This window comes from Neodiprion virginianus, chromosome 5, assembly GCF_021901495.1.
Source record: "Neodiprion virginianus isolate iyNeoVirg1 chromosome 5, iyNeoVirg1.1, whole genome shotgun sequence".
Taxonomy (NCBI): Eukaryota; Metazoa; Arthropoda; class Insecta; order Hymenoptera; family Diprionidae; genus Neodiprion; species Neodiprion virginianus.
This window is the reverse complement of record NC_060881.1, coordinates 13,849,924-13,868,629: the sequence shown is the minus strand read 5'-3', so window position 1 is coordinate 13,868,629 and position 18,706 is coordinate 13,849,924. Positions and strand designations below refer to the sequence as shown.

The window sequence follows — 18,706 nt, the reverse complement described above, 5'->3', positions numbered from 1 at the left end:
TCCGGTACGCTGCCGAGTTCGCGCATCAGCATTTCGGCCTTTGCACGATACTTCTTTGGTACCGCTGACGCGACTTTCTTTGCGCGCGCTTGAACGTTGCCAGGACTCGCAGCTACGGTGGGAGATATCATTGATTCTTCGGCTGTGTTTCCGTCTTCTTCTTCCTCCTCCTCCTCTTCCTCCATCTCCTTTTCCTCCAGAACGTCTAATTTCATGGGTTTGCGTGCGTCGTTTGCAAAAAACAAATATCGTTGAAGTACCTGCCGATAGAGTTTCCATTTTTCTGCGTCGTCTTTCGACGGTTTGTTCAAGATGTCCTTCATCTCGTTGTCGAGTCTTGAAACGGGATCGGTGTGTGTGGTAGTTGTATTTCCAGGTGAAAGCGTAGTGGCTATACCCTCGCTGACGTGTTGTTGAAATCTCTCCATACTCTCCATAGGAATTAAAACCATCTTCTTTGTACGTTCCATTTTGCTACTTGGAGAAGAGGCTGGAAGCTAAAGTCCCGAGTAATGGAGCGAGCAAGAGGGTGAGAAATCCATTCCCACGTTGAACAAGAAAACGTTTTTTGGACTTCCAGGTACCCCGGTTGCTGGCCAACTGCCGTAATGTTTGTTTATGACGTGCCAGACGATTTTTCTGAATTCTGGACAGTGCTACGTTACCCTCCAAGGTGTTCAATGCACACTCACAAATAGTCTTTACCAGCGAATTGTCGGCCGTGCGTAGCAATGCCGATCTCTGCAACGGGTTCAATTTCTGCAGAGCGTGCAGCGCTACTGCGTTTGCTTTGGTGAAATCGGCACGAGCTCTGCGACCGGACGCGGTACGGCGTATTCGAGGCATCCCAGCTGAACGACTGGAACCCGGTGCGCATTGGTGACCTTTATATCCTTTCGCGGAACGTAGACATAGTGATTATCGTCCGAAGGGAAGATGTTTGATCGGAAACGGCAATTCTCCGGAGTGGATTGCTTCAGGTCGAAAAGCAGATATCCGTGTGGCGCTGCGGTAGCGTCGTGATAGGCCTCTTGAAGAAACCTCGGATCTTCGGGATACACCTGACTGGCAAGGTGTTGAATTTGGGCACGATCCCGTGGATTTTTGAAGAAGACTATGTAGTTTGCGTTGAGGGAAATATTTCGTTGACCGTTGCCCTTGTGAAAGAGATTTTGTGTTATGTAGAAAACGCTGAGGTTCTTATGATGACAGACCTTGGTAAAAAGATCAACGACGACATTGTTTGAAGCCTCTCGCATCAGATCGTCGATTACCAAGAGTTTCGGTTTTTTGTCACCCTCGTAATCAGCGTGTTGCGGTAACCCCTCGCGGTACTCTATACTCTTGTCCCCGTCGTACAACGGCTGCCATTCGTCAAAGTACCATATCACACGACTAAATCTTGTGTCGCACATTGACGTTCCATGACGCAGAAAGTTCTTGACGAAATTTGATTTACCGCATCCTGATGGCCCGGCTACGATGGCCGAAAACGGATGTTTCCAACGTGTGTCCGTCATCGAACAAGAAGAAGAAGAAGAAGAAGAAGAATCCAGGGATAATGCGGGATCTATAAAAAATTGAAACAATTGAAAACACGTTCTTTTACTACGCTAGCTTGCTCGCGGCGGCGGCGGCACTCCTTTCGTGCGCTGACCATGAGCTTATTCAAGCGCACGCGGAAGCGTAACCGCGCAGGTACGAGCTCATCGGCGCGGTCGCGGTCGAGCTGATTGTGAGTGAGGCGCGTACGCCATGAGCTTATTCTTACGCGAGCGCGCAGTGATATCAGCTTGAAAACAGCGCGCCCCGCCGCGGTTTACGAGATGAATTTTTACGAGCAATGCGAGATTTTTTCACAATTTTTCATGCGTAGGGTTTAAGCGTGGTACTAACCTTTATACAGTTTGGCGGGACACATACAAGAGAGTATCTGATGGGTTGGCCTGGCGTCTCGCCGGTTGGAATAACAGGCGGTTGGGGTAAGAATCCCTTCGGTGTCCTCTGTCTGTCCGTCTATTTGTTTGTCTGTCAATCTATCTGTCGCTCAAACGCGCGCGTGGCTTGCCGTCCGGGTGTCTGTACAACCGCAGGGTGAGAAGACGGAAGCTGTGGTGTGCAACTGCTCGGAGTCTGGGATCTTCGTCATCATCCAGTGCCATAACCGTAGGGCAGCGTATCGAAACTCGTGACGCAACAACGCCTTTTCACGTACACCGGTTTACACGTTTTGTGCTCGGAGCGCGTGACGACTGCGTGCAGTTCCGTTCGGCGAATGGCGCGATACTCCAAGGGAATGGGTGCAGCGGCTTCTACCACCATCCGCTTGATGGCCTCGAAGTTGATTTTCGAGCTCGTTGCGTGATTCAGTGATATGCCTTTCACCTTGCAAATTTCCACCTCCTTACCATTCGGACGTTTAATGATGAAAGCATAGAATTTTGGCCCTCCCGAGACGAAAGCGCGTATGAAACTCCCACGGCCGTAAGACGCCAACTCGTCCGTCAGGTCGTCAAGAAAGTTACCCGTGGGAGGTTCATACTCGTTTGGCCTTCGGAGGTTTCGGGTATAAATTACTGAATCGGTGTCGTAATAGAGCACGCGCCGATCGAGCTTCTCAAGGAACGAGAAGAGCTTCAGCCGAGCCTGGGCAGTGGTGTACGAGGCAATCACGACGTTTGCCAGCGCTGACGGTTCAACGCTGTGTTGCGCGTGCGACCAACGCACGTACAACACTTCGTCGTTCACGGGCAGCAAACCGGACACCTCGACTTCAGGGTTGGTCAAAAGCTCGAGCAGCAGCTGACGCGTCTTTATAACCTCTGTTTTTACCAGATTCTCGCGTTGCCCGAACTTGCCCCAAAACGAATTTAAGCATAATTTGGAAACTGATCGCATGCCGGAATTTTTAGCAATACGGTCGCGATCTAGCCGTATATCCTCGACCCGCTCATACTCATCAAGGTAGCGCATTCGAGCCGACTCGTCCTGGCATTCAGCAGGCCAGCCGCTTGCCTCTTGCTTAATCTTGAGGAAGGTGTCGATATAGCCGGCGAAGTGCCCACCTTGACGAGTAGTCGGGTCAAACGATGTCACCGTATACGACCAGATCTCGCTTATGCTCCTGATCTTGTATCCCATTTCCACGGCTTTTTTTAATTCGATCGACACCCACGTGCCCTCGAATTCTCGCGCAGCCTCGTCATCATGTCTAGACTCGTCCTGGTTCAAACTCTGACAACATGAGCGGCACAAGGCAAACATGAGTTTGTCATGCATGCGCACCGGCAAAACAGGGTGATAAAGATTGCGAGGCGGTAAAACTCGGCACTTGATGAGCCCCTCAACTCGCGTGATGTCGCAACCGCTCGACCCTGTCAAGAGCATACACTCCTCTCCAACGTAGACCGTCGGGTGGCCAACAGGGAACCTGCCATTATTACAGATGAACGGATACAACGAGCAAACATCGACGTATCGTATTGCCTCGTACGCGTTGCCCGTTGCATCTGTTTTCACCTCGTAGTATCGGGAAGAGTTCCCCGTTCGACCGCCGTAGAACGCATCACGCGGATTAAGTGCTTCACTCGTGGCAGTGCCAGCGATCAGCGGGTGTGTTGCCACGTACTCCTTCATCTCCTCGTTCTCCCTCAAGCTCCGATCAAACTCGCATTCCCACTGTTCCGTCACGCGGTAACCCAATTCGCGCATACGGCTGATCTTTGAACGAGTTTCCTCTTAACGCCTATCCAACGTCTCGCCGTTGACGCTACACCTATCGCGGTTGATTCGTAAACATTTACGACAGCCGTGCCAGAAACAACCGTGAAACTCGTAGACGTGTCGCGTACCGTCGCCCGCGACATGGTATCCGTCCACCTTGGGACCCGTCTCCGGAATCCGAAACTCACGTCCGTTTCCGGCATGCCTGATGTCAATACTCAGCTCGCGCTCTTTCACGACCAACCACTCCAGAGCCTTACGAGACTAGGCATCGGCAAGACGATAGCCGCCCGGTGGCAGGATACCTATTCGCTCCGGTTGTAAAAAATTTTTACGTCACAGCACCGAACAAGCCGAGGCAATTGTCGTGCTCTCGGTAAAGGGACACACTCTGCCGCACTCCAGAAATATGTCCCTGAATGCTACGCACGCACGTCGCAGAATATCCACGTCCGACCGACAGTACGACAACAATTCCGCGTCAAAGTCGAACAGATGGTCGTTCGCTACAGCCTCGTTGTACCATGAGTAAAACTCTGCTCGCGCATCGCTACTCATGGTATCCGGAGAGTAAAACTTCGCCGCGGGAAGCGGTCCCACGTAACCCACGTTTTCAGGGGTATTGAAAAGGTGGGAAAATACACCTTTCACGGAAGTAGTCGGTAGTCCAAAAGCCTTCGGTAGCGCCGATAATGCCATAGGCATATATGCTAAGGAATCCAGAAATCGGGTGTGACCCGTTTCGAGCATAATGATCTTACTGCCGCTTAGGATGACCTGCGGCGGGTTTCCATCCCGCTCAACCATATGCAGCAGTATGGATTGCGCGTCAAAACCTTTTGCATTGTGCGCAATGCATACGATGCGGGCAAAGTCCTGAACGGGCCGAGTAGCAAAGTCTACCAACTCCTTCACCGGTTCCCTCCTGAAAACGAACTCACGTACGAGCCCGGAAGCGGAACAGCCGTTCGATATATCGGGATCGTGGATACATTGCGTACACACTTGTTGCGCTACGCACAAGTTCGGCACATGTATGTTTGTCGTCGCGTCACCGTCTATCGTCTCGCATTGCTGTGTTTCGAAATCATAAAAAATAAAGATGTAACGTTTCGGTCTTGTCGCGTCTTTTAGCGGCGTCATGAAGCAGTAGTGATTGTACGGGTTGCAGCGGCACGTGACGCAAAAACGAGTTTCACAAATGTGTGCCCTCCGCGAAAGATTTACGAATCGCTTGCAATTCCGGCATATACGCAGCGTTGCACAAACGGAACGACGCGGACTGAAGGTGCCGATCCTGCGGTGGTACTCCAAACAACCGTTACCGCGGAACACGCGTCTGCAATCGGGACACTCGATTTCGCGAGACTGGCTGTTGCACGGTGGCGATGCGAGGCACTGCGGGCACTTTACGGAACATCGGTGTTCGTACCCGTTGTTGAATTTCCTATTGCAGGGTTGACAGAAAAAGGCCCCTGCTGCCGCCGCGGTTAAATTTACAATTGGGCAATAATGCTGTTCTTCGGGATAATACAGCAGATTCAATCGGTGCCTGACATCGCCTGTTCCGTTTGCTCTCACCACGGCAGTACCGTCGTAAAATGCCGCTTCGCCGGTACCTAGCCTCCTCAACTCGTACACTGAGATGAGGAATCCCTCGCGTGCCAGATAGTTCTGGAACTGTGCGATTTCATGCACTGTGCACCCCGTTGGCGGAATCTCGACACCGGCGTTCGCAACAAGATTACGCGCTTCTGCACGCTGGAAACTGGACCTAGCGAATCTCACCATCTCGTAATGCTCGTGCAGAGCGCCACTGCGGTTCGGGCCTCTCTCGGCGTGAGCCTTGGCTACAACGAGGGCACGAGGTAAACCCAACCCGTCACTGTTGACAATCTGCACGACGGATTTTTTAAGTACCCCCGCGTGCGTGATCGGCTTTGGCTTTCCGCGACACTCCGGTACTCCAACACTGTGTACCGTCACGGTGAAGACGCTGTCGACGCCAAACTCTGATGCGCTCTGGGCTACGCTGAAAACTAACTTCCAGAGGTCACTGTACCGCGAATCCCTCACCGGCCGGAACGATAACCACGCAGGACCATGATTAAAACTCTCCGCGCTAAACGTGAAACCTATGTAGTCGCTACTCCGACACGTTGCTACGGCATAAGCATGCAGGTCTCTGAACGCGTCCTCCAGCCACTCCACTAGATTAACACCCGATTCAGGGGCCGCGATCTTCATTCGCAACTCACGCCCTGTGACCGCGAATTTACGAATGAATTTCGTTGATTCACCGATAACCGTGAAACGGTTACCCAGTGAATCAGCCCCGTCATCGGGTGCCTGACTTGACTCCTTCTCGCTCGCGGCTTCACTCTCCAGCCCCGATTCTCTCCCCATGTTTCCAGAGTATGCACCCTCTGTCTCGTCGTCGTCAGCATCGTCGTCGAATTCAAACGCCACATCGGAAGCTGTCTGTGTCTCGTCATCGTCATCGGCATCGTCATCGTCTGACTCTAATGTCACGTCAGAATCGCAATTCGGAGCCCTTCGGGCCCTACCCCCGACGATCTGTATGCCCGAGGTACTGGCGCCCTCGTTCACGCGAAACGGTCCGACAGTTTGCATAAGACCCCCTGTTGTACATATAAAACAAAAATAAGACTAAACCCCCATGGTAAAGCGTCGTCAATCCGCAAGTATAGTTGAATTTCGCGGTTTTACTAGAAACGCACACCCTAGAGTACCCGCGTGATTAGCTCCCCTAAAAAATATCCTCGTCCATCGCCGGCGGAGTATAACTCATCTGAGTGAATATTTCATTCTCGGGTGTCTGCGGCCACGAGAATATTATCGCCTCATCCATTGGGGATATGGAATAATTGTCTTCTTCTTCTTCTGCTACCGCCGGCTCATGAGCATCGACCGGATCTAATTACCCGCCCCCACCAGAGAAGAAATTGCTCGTGAGTTCATATCAAAATACCTAGTCTGCATTTTTTTGATTTCAAACTTTTCCTATATACCTTGAATTTCCAACACTCCTGACGGACCTGGACGTGACAACACTAAGGTCGACGCCTGTGATGAATCGATTTCTGCAACGGACACAATAACCTTCAGTACATGCGTGAAAGAAGAATTCTAGAATTCTTGGAACACCGCTCACGCACATCGTATTTACACACGGGTACTCCATGATATACGGCATATCGTACAGACAAATCATCCGGACTTACCGTCACGAGCTCCGACAGAAATCGGCTCCTCGGCGGTCATATCGTTCACCATCGTCTCATTCACCCCTGCCTCTCCCGCAATCGCCAACTCCTCGCAGGCAGCACAGCCCTCGAGAAGAGCTGCCTCGTTCTCGCTGGCATCATCCATCATGAATTCTAACACAAGGAAATTTTGATATACCACTCGCGCACAACGTATTTATACGCGACAACTACCTGCTACGTCACAGCGTACGGACAATCATCCGGACTTACCGTCACGAGCGGTAGAAACCGGGTCCTCGGTGGGCCTCCCCAGCGCTACTCCTTGCGACGCAATCGTCTCATCGGCAACGTCGACGACGATATCGCAATTGAAACAGAATCGTTGTTTTCGCCAACACTGCGATTTTCTAACTGAGAAGATCTCCGGGCCCACAACTATTTATAAGTTCAACAGGTTGGGTTTTGTTTAGGCCAAATGCCATTACAATACGTTACCACGCCGCTTCTTGAGCTAAGTATACGAAATTTTACTATGGTCCGCTAGCGTAAACCTTTCGCGGCGGTTCGCGGTGAGACACCCGCAGCCAGGGTGAAAATAAACCAAAGCTATCCGGACCCAACGCGGAGGCTGCCTGCTACATATGGCAAAACAAATCTATTGACAGCGATAATCATGGTTTTCTCATAATTAAACAAAGTTGTACAGCTGACGTCATTCAACTTGCATGCCCTAAAGCCTACTTTGATTAACGGGAGAACGGGTATTCGTCGAGACATATGAAATTTAGAGATAAAAGAGAAAACGATCCGATGGATTCGCTCGCAATTCCTACCTCAAATCGTGGAGCTGATTCGGCGGTTGGTGACGGTTAGAAACAAGTGTATTTGAGAATAATGTTAATACTCTTCTCATGCGACGTCTATGTATACCGCCATCGATAAACTGCAACTGTTTGTACCACCCTCAGAATAGGAAACGAGTTATAAACCTAATGCATACTGGACCTATGGAGATTGTAGACTCATCTTGAGACATCAAAATGATACAGCCGGCGAGACCCCCCTTTTGTATTCCTTCGTCCACTAAGGCATAACAATCAACATACCGTAAGAGCGTACGTTGGAAAAACAGGGACCAGCCTACCGTCCAACGCAAGGCCCAAACATTGCAAGCATAACACGGTCCATGCTGTATACACCCACAGCTCTTCCCATCATCTTTCTTCTGTTACAATGATTACGTATACGTCCCTCGATAGACTGCAACTGTTTGCACCACCCTAGGGAACGGAAACGAGATATAAACCTAATGCAGACCTACGGAGCTTGTAGACTCATCTTGCGAATACGAAATGATACACCCGGTGAGGCCCCTTTGTATTTCCTCGTCGACCGCTAAGGCATAACAAACAACATATCCTATGGCTGTCCGTTGAAAAAGCGGGGACCAGGCTACCGTCCGGCGCAAGGCCCAAACATTACGGGTATAATACGGTCCATGCTGTACACACCCACAACTCTTCTCATCATCTTTTCTGTTACAATGATTACATATACATCCCTTGATAGACTGCAACTGTTTGCACCAGCCTCAGAAAAGGAAACGAGATATAAACCTAATGCAGACCTACGGAGATTGTACTCATCTTGCGACAACGAAATGATACACCCGGTGAGGCCCCTTTGTATTTCCTCGTTGACCACTAAGCCATAACAAACAACATACCCTAAGGCTGTACGTCGGAAAAGCGCGGGCCAGCCTACGAGCCGTCACAAGTCCCAAACATTACGTGTATAACATGAACCATGCTGTATACACCCGTAACCCTTCCCATTATTTTCTTCTCTTGCAATGTCTACGTATACATACCTCGATAGACTGCAACTGTTTGCACCGACCATAGATCCGATTTCGAGCTCTAAACCTAATGCAAGTTTGATACTGGCCTATCGAGATCGTTGGGTTTTCTGGCGACATATTTATATTTGTCTTACTCCCCATCGTGGAAACGAAATATAATAAACGGCGTAAGCTTGATATAGTCTGGTAAGGAACGCCTGAATCATACCAGGCATTAGAATTTCGTTAATTCTTTTCAGTCACGCTGCAAACGCCGTTTTGTAGAGTGGGGGGTTACACCCTCTATATTCAAGTGAGATACAAAGGAGCGTCAGTCTTGCGTCAACTACGGAAGAATCCTCACGTGAACTATGGCTACATCCAAATCTTCTGCACCAATGGGCAACGTGAATAAAATGTATAAAACATTTACGAAGGCTTCGAAAAAGACTGAGCAAAATCTGCTATTGTCGACAACGTATAGTCTAAATAATTCTTTTACTAAGAAAATAGTCATCGGTCTTGGTCTACGGCTCGACGATCAGTTTGAACCGGTCATCAAACTCGTCAACAACTCCTCCGGAGGCGTGCGTCTGACACCAGCGGCCTGGTCGCGACTCGCAGATGAGTTGGACAATATCTCCGAATACCTTGACATAGAAGGATACACCGATGCCCAATGGTATTTTAATCGGATTGAGCTTGGTGGCTACAACGTCGAATTGTCAACAGCACACGGTGAGCGAGCCGTCAGATTTGAAATACCTACGGAATCCGAAGTCACCGAATCAGAAGATAAGGAATCAGACTGCCCAGGCTCGGCCACCCAGGATGAGAACTTTCAGTCACCCGCCAAACGCCAGAAAGTGTATCAACCCACCATTGTAATGCAGAAATCCACATTCAACGGACTTAAAGCTATATTTGTGTGTGTCGACGAACGGCTACGAAGGCTTCAGCGTTAAGCCCATTCAGTAAACGAGTGCAAGAAATCATACGTCGCATACATAGCCGAGAAAGTGAATCTGACGCAGCTCAAGGAACCGAGTCTTCATCGCATCAGGCAAATAGCGGAGAAGGAATACGGCGCTGTCCTAGAACACATCGCGTCGTCAGCGAATCCTGCCTTTGCCGAGAATTACCTCAGTATTGTTCTACTTGAAATTACCCGGCTGTTTCCATCATACCTCGCTGCTGAAATCAAGCAGGCCATCGAAACTGAGGACAAAGCCTTAGCCAGCCTCTGAACAAACTATTTCGACACTACCATCATTAAGCATCGGGATAACCTCCTGTCCGCTATTTCGCAATGAAGACCAAGGGCACCGTACAACTCGAAATTAATCAAGAGGAAATATCAGACGTATGTGTTACCCTGAGAATTTTTTCATGTGAAGAGACTCGGATCAACACGGCTACACCCCGCCAAGCGAACGCAGATGCTGTAGATGAACCATTGTACGTGCCCGAAGAACAGCCTTATCCATGGGTGGCACTGTCTATACTCGTGATTGCTATAATTATTATAAGTATAGTGGTGATGTGGGGCGCTGTAACTATAACAAATAAAAACATCCTGCTCCAACAACAAGCAAACAAATAGTAATAACCATGTACGTATTTGCACCTGTGTTAACCAAATAAACCTGCGAGGATGAGATTTGTTTTTTCTACGCAATCCACCATTGTGTTCTGTTTCCTCACCCACCCACCCTGATCCTCGTACATCTAAGTATGCCTATAGTCTTGCATTAAGAAAGAGAGAGAGTGACCAGGTCTATATTTTCCAAGCGCACGTAAACCTTAGGATAAACACTGACGGCTGGGTAAGGTCAGTGACACGAGCACCCGACACACAGAGAGCAGGGATGGAGAAAGAACGAGAGCCAGGGTGGCGGACCTGTAACCCCAAACGTCCAAGCCGCAGAGTTCGCTTCGTGAACGGAGGTAGCGGGGCCAGATGGGTAAGTGGCCCCAGAATCGGCCGCACGGCCAGGGGCACCAGGGTAAGGGCATCGTCCCATGGTCAGGGTGCACAGGCCCAGAGGCCATCCCGTAGAGTCCGGAATCTGATTCGCGGTCAACGGTACCCGGGGTAAGGGGTCGTCACACGATATTCAGCACGTGGCGAGGGGGTCGCGGGCGAAGGGCTGACGAGCCGCGGAACTTCGAGGCGGAAAAACCGCTCCTTGGTAAGGGGTTGCCGGAGAGGGGTGGTCGTCCGGAGAAGCTTCTAGAATAAAATACCTCCTAGACGAGGGGCTGCGGGTGAAGGGGAAGGGGCCCAAAATTTGCTCCTTGGCGAGGGACGGCGGGGAAGGGGATGGCGTCCCAAAATTCGCTTCGTGGCGAGGGGAGGCGGGGGAAGGGGATGGCGTCCCAAAATTCGCTTCGCGGCGAGGGGCGGCCGGGGAAGGGGATGGCGTCCCAAAATTCGCTCCGCGGCCAGGGGCGGCGGGGGAAGGGGATGGCGTCCCAAAATTCGCTCCTTGGTGCGGGGCGGCGGGGGAAGGGGATGGCGTCCCAAAGTCACTCCTAAGCGAGGGGCGGCGGGGGAAGGGGATGGCGTCCCAAAATTCGCTCCTAGGCGAGGGGCGGCGGGGGAAGGGGATGGCGTCCCAAAGTCACTCCTAGGCGAGGGGCGGCGGGGGAAGGGGAAGGCGCCCCAAAGTCACTCCTAGGCGAGGGGCTGGCACCGGAGAGGGGTGCGAGGGGGGTTTGTTGTGACGCCCCAAAGTGCCCCTATACTACTTACGTCTGATATTATTTCATGATTGTTTCCCTCAATCTTAACATTTTTCAACATACCTACTAGTTTATTTACAATTTTGTTGCGATTTTCTAAACCGATATCAGAACAAACCATTTCAACGTTTCCAAAATGCTTTTGTTTTAAACTCAACGGAATAATGGACATTGCGGCACCCGAATCAATTTCCATTTTAATATTACAATTGTTTATTTTCACATTCATTAATTGTGGCTCGACGTATTGCTTATTCGTAGCATATCCAGTCATATTACATATTCCAAAATTCTCCGTATTTGAACACAAACCGCTAATATCGCGTGACACACTATCGTCGTCACATTCTGTCTCAAATTCATCGCGAGTATTGACATAGCCTACGCGACTTTGTTTACTTTGTGTATACGAACGATTTTCTCTACATACCTTGTCTACGTGACCTCACTCACCACATTTATTATATACCAAAGAGTCTCGAAAACAACATTTATTTCTTCTATGATTTAGCATACCGCAACTGAAGCATCTTTGATTGTTGTTTTGTCTCCGTTGTTCGGGTTGTCGATTCGGCCATCGTCGTCCTGACGATGGTCCACCTCGTCCACGTCCTCGCTGATAGTTCTGTTGCCCGTAGTCTTTATCTCCGTTTCGTTTTGGTGAGTTTTTTTTGTAGGTCTATCTTGTGTACTTCTTCTTGTACTCTTTCTGGTACTAATTTTAGAACACCTTTTTTTGCTTATTCAAAGGCTAATGCTTTTGTCAACGACATTTTTAATGTAGGTTTCTCTATCTTCAATAATTCAGCCTTTATGCCTTTGCTTCCTAATCCACAAACGAACTGATCTAATATTTGGTCGTCAGCTTGGCCATCAGGAAACCTGCAGTCGATGGCAAGTGTTTGAAGAACAGCAACATATTCACTTATTGATTCTTTTTCTGCCTGCACTCTTTGTTGAGATTCATTACGATTTACTAAATATGAGGCAAGAGGTTTGATATATTCTTTCACGACTTTTACAATAGCGTCAAATTCTTATTCTTCTGGCTTGTTTGGTTTACAAACTTTGGCTATGATTTCGTAAGTCTCTGCACTAACTTTCCTGAACATGATTGCTCACTGTTTCTTTTTATCGATTACGTCATTAGCCAGGAAATATTATTCTAGTCTGTCTATAAAATTCTCCCAACAGTCTTTTTTTATATCAGAATCCAAATTACCTGATATCTTCATTTTTCTCTCTGTTCCGACTCTGCTATTTTCTGATTCTTCTTTGTTTAGTATATTTTCCCACGTTATGATTGTTTCTTCTTCCCCTTCATCGATCCTTGTCTTTACATATTCGCGTAACTCTCGACGAAGCTCGTTAACTATAGTTAGACTTTTTGTTTTAATGCCATTGGCTTGGCAAACTTCAATTGATATATCCTTACTTAAATTTTGGATCTAAGATGTGCCTATTGGCATTTGGTTTATTCCTCGTCGCCAGCTTTTCTATGCTCGGCATGTGAAAGGGTATCAAAGAATTAGAGAATATCAAGACGTGCGCCTTGTTACAAGGCGGAGGAGCAACTGTCTTTGTTCGACGCTGGTCATCTTGAGCTTACACATATATACTGTAACGCTAAATTCTGTTACCCTCAAATGAGGACTTACCGTTGACACTTTGGCGCGATTCTTCATTTATTCCAAATATTGAACTATAAAAAAATCAATTACGTTGGGCGCCAGACGCGTTAGCGTCGATTTTCACTCAATAATACGAATCAATAAAAATAACACGAAACCGTACAAAAAATAACTAGAGAACCCGTTGTATGGCTGGCTATGCTCAGGTACATACACGAACTGGTAGAGTAGCGGTATTCAAGGCAGCTAACAATAATTACAGAATTTAGGAAAATAATGAAATAAAGAGTAAACTCAAGTCAGCGAAAAATGAACAGGTCAATCAGTCATATATTGTCGAGTAGGTTACAGGGTTGAGACAGGCAAGTGAAATGGTATTGACAGTGGTAGTTAATAAAGTAAGCAATAATTATTCAGAAACATTTCTGTAGAATAGAATTAAACAGTAGCTTTAAAACGAGAGACGGTAGTCGACAGAGAAAAATGAACGTAGGTTGGGAGAAGCGATATAATGCAAGAATTTACTTGAAACAACACGTCACTGGGCGACGTGATCTTACCCAAGTTGCAAATGACGCTACGAAAATTATTATTCTGTTATTTAAAGACGAGAGTGAGAACTTTATTGCAATCAGTAGAAAACAAAGTACCGATAGCTCGGTAGATAATACGACGAATTTACCGTAGATTATAACCAGTACGAAAGATTGACATTCATTAACAATTTACACAATCGGTAGCGTAAACGATCGACCAGATAATTTTCGGTAGAGTTATTCATAAACGATACAATCAATAATTTACAATAATTACGGATCTGAAGAATCAAACCATGAATTCCTAAACATAACTTTCGAGAGAATACAAAATACAAAATTATGAGAGAGTGAGAATTTCGGAGAGTTCACAAAATAAAGAAATACACTAAATACACCGCAGTACAAAAGAATCAAGAATAATACGCAGAAAATAAATTTTATGAGATACAGCGAAGAGAATAACAAGCAAAAATAATATAGGGTTGCCAATAGCAATATATATAATAGCAATGTGCGGTAATATTTAGAGGCTGATTCTACGCTTGGTTATACTCCAAGGAACTCGATATACGATACAATAGGCACGAAATAAATAGAAAAAATGTAATGAGCAATAACAGAAATGAAATATAAGGCACACTACTATTACACAAAATTATGAAACGAAAGGTCAAGCCAATAGGGCTCAAAATATGATAGAGACTACAGAAGCAGACTAATACAAATTCATAGATAACCAGGAAATTCATAAATGTAAAAGTATTAATTATTCGGCAGTTACGAGGTCGCTCAGACACGAAAATTATTAATTACTGAAATCATGTAGTCGCACACGCACGGCGGCTTACTGCAACTCTAATCCGTGGACCATGATTTACACAAAACTGGCATCGCACAATGCAACCAAAGTCGATAAATAAAATAAGAATAGGAATAGAAATTATGAGCAACTTTGTAACGATACAATACAAAGGCAAAAGCCTTACCTTATTAGATGATCTCAGGCACACAACACTGAGTTTAATTTAAATAGAACTTGAAGAAAACCGAGAGAAAACTAGAAATACGGCAGGAAATTTACGGAAACAAGGATGAAGCTAAAGTTAGTGCAACGATAGAGGGTGGGGAGAAACGGTAGATGAGGTAACGATAGAACGAGAGGAAAAGGATCCGTAGCTTGAAACGGGAGAATAATCGAGAGAATACGGATAACTCTGAGTTGTCGCTCAGCGGGTCAAGTGTAGAATAGACGGAGGTCGGAGTTCGGTTCGCTGATCTCGCCGTTGTCATGAGGTGATTCTTCTTCCCTTTGATTGGTTGGTTGACTCCCACCGCAAATAGGCCATCCCCCTGTGGCGAATATCGGTTACGGCGTGGTCATGCGTTTTCGAAGATGACCGCTAGATGTGGCGAAATGTGCTGCTCGCAATTTCGTCATTGACACCAACTCGTACGATTTAATAGCTGCTTCAGTTTACTGAACAGGTTGCCTATCATCGGGGACTTTTTTGACAGAGGCATACACAGGGTGCCTTTCGGTCAGTTACCGAGTGGGGAGTGCCGTCTCATTGTTTACTTCCACCGGCTTTTGTACAGGCAGTAGCCGGCTGCCTATACCCGAGGTCATGCAGTCAGACAGTTGGCTAAATCGTGGACCATGAACCACAAAATTAGTCCTTGCCGACAGGAAGGCTGCGTCGATCCTAGGAACGATGGCTTTATCAATCTGGACGTAGTGGTTTGGGGTCGGTCCGGCACCAGGCCGGTAAGTCGGAACATGGTAGGCTACGGTCTGCCCTTCACGCCATACCTACGGCATCCGATAAAGCAGGCGGCTGGTTCCTCCTTGAGGAGCGGTGCCCTCGACTGTCGGGAGGATTTTTATCTCCCTGTTCACCGGCAGTCGAGGCGATACGGAAGGTTCGGGTGGATGCTACCCCAGTAGCAAAAGAAGTGCACCAAGGTAGCCAGTATAGTCTGATTAGACCGTCGGTAGGCGAAGTCGTCGAGAGCTAGAAACGGTAGCTATCGGTCCCTCGGTGGTCGGGATCTTTGTCGTCCAAGTACCTTATTAGCGTGCGCCGAAGCGCGAAATACAGAATTTACAAAGAAAGAATTGGTTAAAAGTAGTTATTGCTAATTCTGTATCGAGTTCGGTTGGAGTACCCCGCTGAGGACGCGTTTCCTGAAGATAAATAACTGGTGTGTGACTTTGTGACGGGCGACTCTAAAACGCCACGTTACAATACATATACATAGGTGGCGCTTGGACTACGCATACCGCTCACACACATACACTACAGATACAAAGCAAGATAAACCAAATGAAAGAAAACTATTACAGTTAAACTTGGATTATAGCATTGAAAATACGATGAACAACTAAAATTGTATTACGGATGCTTGCGAAACATTCTGCTTATCAATCTGTGTTATTATTATGCTCACTTGCCGGGCTGAACTTCAAAACTTCTACCATGACAGGCGTGGTAGATTGCCGCGATGCTCCAAGCGATACCTATTCCTAAGAAGACATTCACTGCATTGCTTCCAGTCACGTTGCCTACGCTTGCATCGGCGTATTTATCCTGGCAGGCAGCCACTTTGCTGGCAAAGGTATCTGAAATGATTATACAGTTGATCAGTCGAGCAAGTATCACTTGCGAACTTCATGTGATACCATTAACGAATTATGTAACAGAACAGTTTCTTTGAAGAATTGAACATAAGCCTTTATCGAAACCGCCCGGTCCGAGCTACGCAGTAATCGCTACGATAACCCGTTGCGAGGCGAAAAGCGATTTTAAGATTGTCGCGTCCGCGCACCCTTGGATTCAGAGAGGACAGGGGGGCCTGCGAGCAGCTTTTGCCTTCTGCCGGAGGACAGGCAGTTAGTCAAAAATAACACGAAAACGACGTGCTCGTAAATCAGAGAGTCAAGTGCCTCGTCGGTTTAGAGTGGGATAGAGAGCAGCGTGTCAGCTAAGTTGAACAATTTGGACAGTTAAATAATTAGTGACAACATCTGCGGAGATTACTACCTACACTATATAACGTGAATAAACACCTATACTCTTCATATATACCGTTCTGCATCACGAGTTTTGATTGTTCCCTCTTGCTCTTCAGCACATCCCTTAAAACTATCAGTAGTATAGAGACGAGAGTTCTTGAACAGAAAATGGCGGCTTACTGACGAAGGAGCCCCGATTCTTGCCTTACCGACAGTCGGTATGTTACCCGTTAGGGGTAAGCCTTGCCTTCAATAGTGTTACGGACGGAAGCGTTATCATAGATGACGCCACCTTTATTTTTGCTCGATTTTACCGACAAACAGTTTGATAATGAGATTTTTGCGTTGTCAGATGAGCAGACAGTTGGATTGTTTTACCGTCGGATGAGCAGACATTTCAAATTTCTGCCTTCAGATGGCAGACATTTTACCGACGGAATCATCACCGATAAGAGCATTAACATAGATGGCACCAGTAGTCACTGTTTTACTGATCGGCTCTGTTGCACGCTCCATATCCACCGCAAGATGGTGTTACCTTCAACCTTCCCGCCAGGTGGTGTTACTGCACAAAAGTGTTGCCGCAGGTTTGTCGCATGTGCCCCCCCCCCCCCCCCCCCCCCCCGTTATTGGTCAATCGACGTTCTTTCAATCGACTCTGCATTGTTTCCCATGCTCGTCGCCAGATAGCTACTTTTTATCATGTAGTTGGGTGAAATAAAATGTTTCCAATAATAATGGTTGGATGCTTTGATTAGGCATGTTTTTTATTCATAAGCAATCACATCGTGTTTTCAGTTTCCACGTGGTAATGGTAATAGATTATCTTATTTTGAATTGAACGTCTAATTCCAAAATTGACTTACACTAATTTCTTTACCGTGCCACTAATCGGGCTGTAGTCGACAATACGATCGTGCTAGATAATGCAACAGACTGAAGTGTTTGTGGGAAATTCCATGCTTGCTCCAAATTTCAATCGAATATCCACCAGTCCGGTTTTCGACAATTCATTCTGTTTCGAGCAATCGATAACGATGAGGGGAGCTTGGGTTAAAAATTCACGCTTTGACAGCAAAGGTTCAGCTTCTGTATTGTAGTAGGCTGTTTGAAACTGGACATACATGTCATAGAGAATGGCGTACTGATTATTGGGTATATCAAGATTCGAATTACCTTAGGAATAACACTGCGAGTTGAGGAAGAGTTTCACATCTCTGATTAGGCAATGATCAAATTCGCTGGCTTTTTTTCTAGGGACCGTTTTTCCTTGAAGTTTGAAATTCAAGATCGACATATCTCGGCTTCTCCAACTGTGTTGATGTTTTGACCGCTAACACATATCTCGTCGTTGACAGGAGGATTGGATACACGTGCGTTTCCCAAGAACGGAAATTCCGAACCCGATGGCCAAATCCTTGACGATGTAGTCGAGCAGCTGGATTTTCGGTTTATCGGCCAGTTTAATGTAGAGCAGCAACCGGTCGATTTTTCTTTAGGGTTATTTTGAAGTTTTCCGTAGGCAGGGTCTGAATCAAAGCATTCAAATCGGCGTTGGAACGTGTGAGAGTCAACTCATGTTTAGCGTTGATGACGACTCGATGATAATCCTCGGCGAAGCCTAGCACATAATTCAACGGTAGAACAGAGTCGAAATTTCGAGAAGCATTGGTCAGTTTGGTATCACCACTCAACCAAGCGGTGTTCTCCAGACTAGAATGCTGATCTGGACTCAAGGATAAGTGACCTTTCATAATGCTGGCGATACCAACATTGTTATTTCGATCAATCTCCACACCGCTCAACTCGTAGCGACCTTCCTCAAACAAATGACAAACAACCATATTGATCAATTTCATAGTCGCCACCGCAGTTACACCATTATCCTTTATAATTTTTCCGTGAATGTGGTGAGAGCCTTCAATGGGCAGTAGACACAAGTCTTGACGTGGAACAACAATATGGATTTCATAGTTGTTCTGGAA

The 18,706-nt window shown here is 47.2% G+C and overlaps 1 protein-coding gene across 3 annotated transcripts in view; it reads right to left on the bottom strand.

Moving 5' to 3' along the window:
- LOC124305499 (sodium/calcium exchanger 1) overlaps positions 1 to 18,706 on the bottom strand; it is a 1,112,430-nt gene that overhangs the window by 158,915 nt on the left and 934,809 nt on the right. For 2 of the 3 annotated variants that reach the window (XM_046765025.1, XM_046765026.1), the window contains one exon: positions 16,157 to 16,328. The exons of the other annotated variant lie outside the window; for it this stretch is intronic. In XM_046765025.1, coding sequence (XP_046620981.1) covers positions 16,157 to 16,328 — 172 coding nt within the window. The remainder of the gene's footprint in view (positions 1 to 16,156; positions 16,329 to 18,706) is intronic. 3 annotated transcript variants of the gene reach the window in all.